This window comes from Microtus ochrogaster, chromosome 1 (assembly GCF_000317375.1).
Source record: "Microtus ochrogaster isolate Prairie Vole_2 chromosome 1, MicOch1.0, whole genome shotgun sequence".
Lineage (NCBI taxonomy): Eukaryota > Metazoa > Chordata > Mammalia > Rodentia > Cricetidae > Microtus > Microtus ochrogaster.
The window spans coordinates 78,875,685-78,885,743 of record NC_022009.1 but is presented as its reverse complement, the minus strand read 5'-3'; the positions used below and the strand labels follow the sequence as shown (position 1 = coordinate 78,885,743).

General features: G+C 44.9%; 1 protein-coding gene across 1 annotated transcript in view; it reads right to left on the bottom strand.

Annotated features, from left to right (window-relative positions):
• Positions 1-1,739, bottom strand: part of Lrrc72 (leucine rich repeat containing 72) — a 40,915-nt gene extending 39,176 nt beyond the window's left edge. Inside the window, exon 1 of the mRNA XM_005343848.3 lies at positions 1,561-1,739. Within this exon, the coding sequence (XP_005343905.1) occupies positions 1,561-1,653 (93 nt within the window). The 5' untranslated portion in view covers positions 1,654-1,739. The remainder of the gene's footprint in view (positions 1-1,560) is intronic.
• Positions 1,740-10,059: the final 8,320 nt, after the last annotated feature.

The window sequence follows — 10,059 nt, the reverse complement described above, 5'->3', positions numbered from 1 at the left end:
AAAAAAAAAAAAAAAAGTATTTGGAAATCATACCACAAGGGCTAACTTTGCATTTAGATTTGGAATTTAATTAAGATTTGTGCACTTAATTACTACCCAAATACCACTTTAATGGGCTTCAATAACTTAACTGAAAACCACACATTTTATGTAAACTGTCACTTGAAATTAACTTAATAGCTATAGCACATGGTTCACAAATTCGTCTACATGCATTTGCACAAACTACATGCAAGTAAGAGTGCCGGATGAAGGTCTACTTCCTCACGTGACAGCCGCGCTACCGCTTTTAAACAGTGTGTCCTGTGAAGTTATCTCAAAGACTTGTTTCTACTTCTCTGGCTCCCTTTCCTTGATGATACCTAAGGTATAGGCTTAGTTCACTAGTGGGGAATGTGACTTTGGACTTAACGCTGGGCTGATATGAGCATCTTACAGGGTCTTTGAACTGAAGAGAGGATGGGACAAGCTTCTGGAAGATGCCTTTAGCAGCATTGTGCAGTATAGCCTAGGGAGCAGAGAGGGGTACAGGCATGGAGCAAGGCCACCTCTGAGAAATCAAGAATGATTCCGTGACAGGGAATGGGAGTGAACAATGGCTAATATCTACGGTGTGTGGACAGAGACTCCAGGCAAAGGCAGATAACAAGGGCAAGGAGAAGGCACAGGAAGGATTGTGATGATGTCATGCTGGTGACAGTGTTATGTTGGCTTGTTTGAAGAGGAGAAAAGAGCCCGGAAGGAAGATGCAGCCAGCTGAGAAACGCTTGAGCTTTTGGCCTTGATGAAGCATATTCTACAGGTGAGATGTTCAGAAGAAAACTGTGTGGGTGGATGTGGGTTCCATCAGAAACTGAAGGGTAAATCTGTAGACCTGGTGAGTTACAACAGCTCAGAGGAGAGAAAAGGACACATATAAAGTCGTGGCAACGTGCAAATTGGTGAGAAAGGACGAGGAGGGAAAGGAACACAGGAGGGAGAAAGCACCCACCACCACAGTGTGGTCCCAGGTGGGCACTGTGTGAAGGTACAATTTAGGTCTGCGGCATTGTACCGAGTGGGAGTTGCTATTTGGGAATGCTGTTGAATTTGGGAACAGCTTAGCAGCCTGGTGTGTGTGTGTCTGTCTGTCTGATTTCATGTTAATTGGTTCTTTATCGAGAAATAATCCACTACAGACTTGCGATAGGGCGTTTCCACACAACAGCCTTCGCCACTACCACTCTCAGAATTTAATACAGAAAGATAATGGTTTAAAATCGCCAAATGACCAAATGGTGCACTAAAACCTACTGAAAGAAACATCTTTGAGGATCAATTCCTGCACCCCTGTGCAACACAGCCCAGGTTAGGATTTAGTGTGGATCCCAAGGGTACCGAAACCCTGAGACTAAAGGGACTGAGTGGGGTTTAGCACCACAGAATTCCCCGTACCAGAACACTAGGGGTGGCCTCTAGGAGCAGAGTACTGTCAGACACCCCCATCGTCCTCCACACCCCCCCCCACCCCCTTCCCGCTCCCAGGCTGTTCATCTGGTAAGGGAGGGAGGCCTTCTTTACCTGGAGACTGCTTTGCAGAGGATTTTTCGCCTTCTTCTGGAGGCTGGAGCACGGCAAGACGGGCAGCGAGGAGGACTTCTGGTCTCTGGACATCAGGAAAATTATGGCGGTGAGGGGCACTAATAGTCCCCTGGGCTTAGCCAAGGCCTCATTGTTCCCTTCCCACCGTCTTTCAGCTAAAGGCCAGTGCAAATCAGGCAGGATCTGAAGCCAAATCTTGACTTCTATGACGTTTACCGGGTACATCACAGCACCCCCTGTGTCCTCTCTCCCGTGAGATGTGTGGGTCGCAGCGTGCAGTGGCGCCAGCGATGCCAGAGAGTAGGAGGGGGTCTGAGGACCAGAGCAAGCAGCTGCCCAGCGATAATTTCACGGAGTCCAGACATGAGCACCAGCAGGCTTCGTTTATAGAAAGGAGGTTTCCCCTAGACCGCGGAAGGAAACAGTGGAGCGGTTCTCCGCTGTCTTGGGGTAGCCCCATTCAAACAGAAAAGCATACAATTTTATTCTCATATAAAATTTGACGTTTTGTTCATGGATTATTATTTGGCATCAGTTTTGACTTGAAAGCATAACATTAAAATTTTTCAAATTTTAATTTAATCCTGAGGTTTTGGCGTCCCTAACATCTCAGCACCAAGGCCTCATCATGCACCCAGACCTAGGACGGAGAATGAGGTTGGTAGTATTGAGGTTCCCCAAGATTCCAATCTCATAAGAGAACAGAGATTCCTTCTGACTGCGTGGGTCAGCATTGGGTAGACAGCGTTTCCTTTGGCAACTCTCTTCTAATATGGATTTTAGTTTGTAGTAGCTGTGGGCTAGCCGGGCTTTGGGACCAGTCACGTTGGCTTCTTTGTGATCTCTTGTGTGAGTTGGGATTCTCTCATCTGGGATGCCCTGACTTGTTGATTCTTCTTTCTGGCCCTTCATTGTAACATCTTAATGTAGTCTTAGAAATATTGCTGCTTAGTGATCATGGAGGCTAAAATAAGGTGGACAGCCACAGAATGGCAAGGACGGAGGCCATTAAAGGCACTTTAGCAGAAAAACTCTTTTCTAAATGTCCATATGCTAGCAAATTTACTATCATTGTTCTTGTTTTTATTATTTTATTATTCTAGCAAGCATCCCTAGCAGGATGAACAGAAGGCCTTTAGTACCATGTGCAACAATGATAGCTAGAGGAAACCAACTTGAAATTTTAAAAATTCATTTAGAATGTGCAGCCTCCTTTATAATCAATCTTGTTTTAATAAAAATAAAGTAGTTCTCCTAACTCTTCTCAAATCTTTGAGTAATATTTACTCTGAAGCCAAACACCCTGTGTTTATCCTGTGGCTTCACCTCCCTGGCCTCCTGCCATTGCCTGCAGCAGTGCGCATACCTCAGTTTGAAAGCCCTCACCACCATGCCTGTGGGTTTGGATGAGAAGAAAGGGCCCTGAGCACCAAGTTGGGGCATGTAGGGCTTAGCCTCGACTCCCGACATTAACTAGTTGTTGGCCAATTTCAAGTCCCTTGCTGCCACTGGGTCTCATGTTTCTTCAGTAGCAAAATGAAGATGTTTCAAGCTCGTTAAGATTATTGTTATCTAATTAATGCTACCACCACAAAGATTGGATATAGTATTTACAGGAAAATTATTGTGGAGATTGCTGACATTTAGAGATGTTGATATACAAAGGAGAAATCTGAAGTAAAAGTAGATGAGAAAAAAAAACCCATGTGCGTGATGGACTTTATTAAATCCACACAGCTTAAAAATTTCTAGTATTTCATTAAATAGTTCTAATGATCACTTTTCATCTTTTAAGTGAGTAAAAAATATTCATTAAAAATGATCACCAACACCTACTCTCTGCTAGGCATACATAGATAACGATGAACAACATTCGTCTCGATCACATTTGACTTCCTCGTCCTCTTTCTGACATCCCCTGGTCGGGGAGCCATGTGCTTATGGTGTCACTTGCTTCATGACCCCTGGGGGTTTGAGTGTCAGTGTGGCAGCTGGTCCTGAGCTGCAGACGGGAATGTCAGCCTTTGTCATCAGGGCTCTGGAGGACACTGGCCACACGGAGCTCCCCTCAGGTCCTCTCAGGGACGCTGTCATCTCCGCTTCTCTCTAGCCCAGTTTCTTCCTCCTCAGTGGCCATGTGTGACTCCCAGAGGCCTGCCTGCACAGGAAGAGAAAGTGAGTCTTGTTCAGGAATAGGTCTGTGTTATCTGGAAGAGATACAAAAACTCACACAGGAACTCAAGTAATCTTCAGTTGCAAACTTGTGACAAATTCAGTATGACTTTATGCTGAGTTCATGTCCAGGATTCCCCATTTTCCCAGGCAGGGGCCCTCATTCCTACCCATTGGGCCTGGGTGAGAACATCTCATCATTTCAGACCCTTGGGTAAACACAACACCGAGGAGTCGGTACCTCGGTGGATGCTGTGGGAGTGGGGGAGAGTCACCCGAGGAGGATCAGAGCCTGGTCTCTGTAATGACGCCAAGGACAGGACTCTTTGCCTGAAACCGGAGAGTCTGTAGGGTGAAATGACGTCATGTATAAAAACTGACTTCGCCTGTGCCACTTAAACTTGTGGAGTCAATGGAGTTAACCATCCTCACTTTCTGTCTGGACTTGGGGAGAGTTGTCAAGCTTTTCCTGAGTCTTGTGAATGCCATCAGGCAGGTTGCGTTTCTCACACTGATACAGCCGTCGACGTCTGAAGGACACCTTCTGTGTAAATACGTGTGCACACATCCACGTGTACACAGATGTCTTTGTATTTGGATGTGCGTGCCTGTGTTCATTGACGTGCATGCACATACATGCTCATAGGGATAGGTAGGCTGGTGTTGTGGTTTGGATGTCATTGGTCCCCAAGGATTCATGTCAAAACGCCAGTGCTCAGAGTACTACTGTTACTGGTGGTGAGGTGTTGGGGCCTTGGAGAGGTGGACACTGATGGAGACTGTTGGGTCACTGGGGCACTGCCCTTAGGAGGAAGGAAGGTAGTTTTCCTGTGACCTGGTAGTTCACTACCTGAGTAACTTATTGTAAATAATATGGAATCTGGCCCTTTAATTGTTTTTTGGACTCATATGTCATGATATGACCTCCCCATACATGTGCCTGCCAGAGTACCATCACTACAAGACACCTAGAAAAAGCCAACAAAGAACAGCTACCTCATATTATACATTCAGGTTCCTAAGCGATGAGCCAAATAAACCTCTTTTCTTTATACACTATTTAGTCTTGGGTATTTTACTATGGCAAGGATAATTGGACCAAATCAGAAGGCAACGTTTTCAATGCCCTCAATCATTCTTGTCTCTTGGCTTTCACTTGTCTCTCTCTTTACATGTATGGATTTCTGGATTTTTGTCATGAGCTTCCTAGTCCAGACCCTGTGATTTTATGATGGGAATGGTCCTCAGGCAGCTAGGGTGAGAAAGAAGACTTCTCTCTACTGTCTAACCACGTCAGTGTGGTGATAAGCTCCCAGGAGGTACTGGTATGCGATGCCACCAGGACATAAGGCCGGATTCACTGATGCCTGATTGAAAACCATAAATTGATTTTTAATTTAAAAACACAATTCCCACAATATATATTATTAACAAAGCAAAGAGCATTTTTCTCGTCTTTCTGAAAAGCTTTCAAATGAGCCATATACTTAACTAAACAGAGGAGCAGTGTAGAGCTCCATCATTCTGTCATTGGAAATATTATGTATCAAGAGCTTGATATATTTGCATACTGATTTTACAGTGTGTGTGTGTGTGTGTGTGTGTGTGTGTGTGTGTGTGTGAAGATTCTAACTGAACCATCTGAGGGTCCTGGGATTTTCTTCTGGATACTATCATCATTTAGATATTTTTCAGAATGAAGGTTCCTTCTAGAAATAACTTTACAGTTTTATGGATGATTGTATTAGCAAGGCGTCCAGCAATCTGAGCAACAGTGTCTGTGTCTCTCGTTTTCTTTATAAGGTGGCAGGAAACATCTCGAAGGCCAGGACTCCAGGAAGGCTGTGAGCATAGGTGGCCAGAGACTGGTCTTTTAACCTTTCTTTTTCCCTGCACGAGGATGCTGATTTGGAGAACCTGGTACCCTTCACTGTTCCCACTCCTGTGGTCAGGCAGACAGGGAAACTGAGACTCCCCCCACTCCTCCCAACCCCTACCCCCACCCCCATAAGACACCCACTCTCCGAGGGCTTGTGGAGATGAGTGGGAGATTCTCCTAAAGCAGCGTCCAAAAGCAAGGGGCTGCTGTTTACAGCTCCAATTGTGCTTGTTCTTCCTGTGTTTGTTCTTCGTGGTGTTGACTGGCATTCAGGCGGATGATTAAAGCCGGTGCTATTATTTGCTTAGACCCTAAACTATTTTGTGTAATCCAGTGTCTTAGTGGCTACGTTAGCTGTGTTCTCTGTGGTCACTCAGCTACCAGCTTCCGGTGCTCAGTGCTCTGATTAGCACCTGTTCACGTGTGCTAATGAAAAGCAAACGGCAGAGGAACGTTCAATACTCATTTTAATTAGAAGCACTCCATTTTGGAAAATGGTTCAAATGAAACAATTTCCAGGCAAATTGTAAAGGCATTGAAAAGTTTTTACACTTTAAGTTTAGGACTTTTACAGTTTTAGGAAATAATTACAGTTTCATGAATTCATTTGTGGTTTCAGCAGAGCAAGACCCGTTTTCACACTAAGGGTACTTTTGTCAAGATGTTTGACATTTCCCATAGCTATGGGTAGGAATGATAAAATAGTTCATTTAGGCTCTGCCCAGTTCCTTACCCTTTGCCTGCTGATATGGAAATTCAAGAAGCAGAAATCAGTCTGAAGGCCACCAGAACCCCCAATGCTTCTACAATTAAGGGCTGTAAACAGCCATAGCAGAAATAGGTCATTAAAATGAGGTGTGTGTGTGTGCGCATGTGTGTGTGAGGTGTGTGTGTGTGTGTGTGCGTGTGTGTGTGTGTGTGTGTTGGGGTTCTGGGAAGATGACTAAGTTGGTAAAATATTTGCCTTTTACGCATGTGGACCTGAATGTGATCCCAGGCTCCATCCTTGAAAACAGTACTGAGGTGTGGCAGAACACACTTGTACTATGGAAACAGAGTCAGGGAGATCTCCGTGTGTCTGCCAGTTCAGTCTACTTAGTTTGTGAGTTCCATGTCTGTCTCAGAAAAGATAGCACACAAGGGATGACCCAGGATTTCTTGGCCTCCACACTCATGCCCCATACATACGCATTCACAGGCACACATATATGGAGATGCACATGTGCAAAAATAAGTAGAGGATAAGAGAAATGAATACTCCTTCCCTGGACTCTTTCCACGGTGCTATTAGCATAACCATATCCCCTTCTGCATGGTGAGCTGACAATGGAGGAAACCAAGCACACAGAGGAGAGAGCAAGGCTGGTGGCCGCGGCCAAGCTTCCTTTTTTATTGTTGAGTTGTGCAAACTCAAGCACTTTTTGTTTAAGCTGCCATTTTTTCTAATGTGTCTCCCAAGGGTGTCAGAATGTGAAGAGTGGCAGTGTTTCTTTATAGGCGTATCTCCCATGACACCGCCATCACATTTCCCGGTCACCGCGGAGGTATGGATCCTCACTTTGGGTGTAATAGTTTTCCAGCACACACATATTGGTGTCTCTCAACAAATTAAGAACTAAAAGGAAAATTATACAATATTCTTGCGGAGACTTCTTATTGCATTTTCTCCTTAAAAAAATATTACATTAAAATTGTTGGCCATCTGCCAAGAGCTTGAAGTACAGCTGCATTTTGTGAATTAATTGAATGCCATCACCCTGTTCACAGTTCCCCAGTCACTGGAACGACGGCTATAAAAAGCGCACCCACGGAAAGGAATGTGTTGTGTAACCTAGCGTACGTTAGATGTAGGTGGTCTGAAAACTATTTCACCGCTCTCTTACTTTCACTGAGGGAGTTTGGAGGCATTGTTTCTAATGTGCCGGTGCCATTCAAGGAAAGGAAGTCAGCTAAGCCCTTTCTACGACATGACGCTATGTAATCCTCTCTGTGTTTTCAGTCAGTGTGGCGTGAGCTGGTCTGCCCTGTTGACTACCGCGGAGAAGACGCTACGCATCCTGTCTCTGCTGTAATTACGTACATTCCTTTGCCATTTCCTTTTGTTGACTTTACTTATATTTTGTATCATAGCTTTAGTAACTGGGATGTCTTTGGGGTGAAGAAAATCCCTTATTTCCGATCTTTGTCGTTTGTAGGTTGATGACTCATGGTGTTCTGTGAGCATTTATTTCTGTGACTGCTCATCTTGGTGTGGCCTACCCTGAGCATGGCTTCTGGTAGCAGCTCCAGAGTTCCTCTGCCAGAGAGTGTAGGGTGATCATACACAGGTAGCAAACTTCACAGTTTCTTTGTTCAGATACCCTAGTGTTTATCGCTTAATTCTATCTGTAAGCTATTTTTTTTAGATTCGTTTTTCCATATAATATTTTGCTTTTTATTTCTTTTATATGTTTTTTAAATAATTCACCTGTGTATGCATGCACTCATAGCCTGACATATCTATAGAAGCAAGGGCAAGTCATGGGGTTAGTCCTTTCTTTCCATGATTTAAGTCCTAGGAATCTAACTTAGATTGTCAAGCTGGGTGGCATCTCTGTGGCCTGTGATATTATTTGGATTTACTATCCCATTAACTTCATTTTGCTAGTGAAATATGGATCATACCTAAATTATATATCTGTGGTAGCAACACTAGTTGATGCTTTGTATTAATTAAAACATTTAACAAGCTTCATTTAAGTGGTGAAAGAACTGTGGGTCTTTTCTGGAGTTTAACACTTAGGGGACCCCAGGGAAATTTAGCATCTGGTTCTGTATTTCTCCCAGCTAATGAGACAGCTTCTAAGCTTTGAGTTCTTCATCAATTAAAAATAAACAAAACGGTCCCAGGAATAAAACCCAGGATATTGCAATTGCGAGGCAAAGAACTCTACAATGAAACCAACTCCCAGTCCCCTCCCCCAGATGTCCATCCTTAAAATGTCAGATCACCTGGCCTATAACCCAGGTCACCTCTCAATAGCAGTGACAGTTTTAGATATGATGTCCTGACAAACCTCTGACTTGGGCAGAAAAATGGCCTGCACGCCGCTGTTGTCTTAGGAGAGGGTAGAGCTGCCCTGGCACCTGTCCTTGATGCTCTGGGTCATGCATCCTTTACCAGCGTGGATGGTGCTATTTCTGTCACTGGTTCTCTTGATGGGGCTGGAGATGCCTGGGCCGAATGGGAAGACAGAGAGGCCAGGCTTAGGTTGGGACCACAGAGGAAAATGTGGCCTAGAAGGTGGCGTTCCCTCCCTCTGCTATTGCTTAGACTACTCTGTAAAGAACACACATTTGTTTTGCCGTACATTTCCCAATAGGAAATACCAATCCTAGAGGTCTTCCCATCTCAAATAGACCCCGATGCCTAATTTTCATCAATTTGGACAACCGAAAGGGGAGAAGCCTTTCCCCCAATGCCCTCTCTACCCGGAAGGATCAAGAGCAGAGGCAGAGAGCTGTGTGAAGCTCTGTGTATGGTTTCCAGGGCACTGTCTCCATTCTGTTTGTCCAGGCATAGCACAATGCCTCTGACTGGCTGTAACACACAAGACGAAATAAAACAAAACTCAATCCAGCAACCAAAACAATAACAAAAACCTAGGCATTTTGTTCCCACTGTTAGATAGCCTGGAAGTCTGAAACCCAGGTGGATGGCAGTTTGGTGAGGCTTTGGTGGGGGCCTCGTCTGAGTTGCCGAGGGAGGGAGTCCTGCCTGCTGCGTCCTCACTTGGCACCGAGCAGAAAGACGACTCTTTTTGCTCTATTTTCAAACGAACACTACTTGTTCATGATCTAATTACATCCCAAGACCCACTGTCTTGTTATTATCACACTGAGACCTAGAATTCCAATTTATGAAGCCCGGGGTAGGGGCATGCACACAGTCTGTAGCAATGACCCAGAGAACAGGGAAATATATGACCACGAACATAGCCATCGCCATCTCTGCACCTATCCTGGACACTTTGGAATGATCACACAGCCCCGGACACTGCTGTTCTCTCTAGAGGATGTATAGAACCAAGTGAAGAAGCTGTACTACAATCGTGGTGCCGAGGGTACACTCAGGACACCATTCTGGGATATGTTGTTTCTGTAAACTGTAGCATGCATTCTCTTTTACAGAGATAATCAGTTTGTGCTGCTGGTGATTCAGGGTCCAGTTCCATGTGCTCTCCCAAGTGGGTGTGGGAGGGAGCTGTTTCCTTCTCTTTAAGTTGCATGGGGCACCAGGAGGAGGAAGGGTCTGAACACAGAGGAGCCCTCAGTGACCAGTACTGAACAAGGGGAGTGCCATAGGTGGAGTTACTGAAGGCAGAACATTGAATCCTGGATGGCACTATTAGAATCCACTGAGGTAGGCTCAATTCCATCTCATTCTC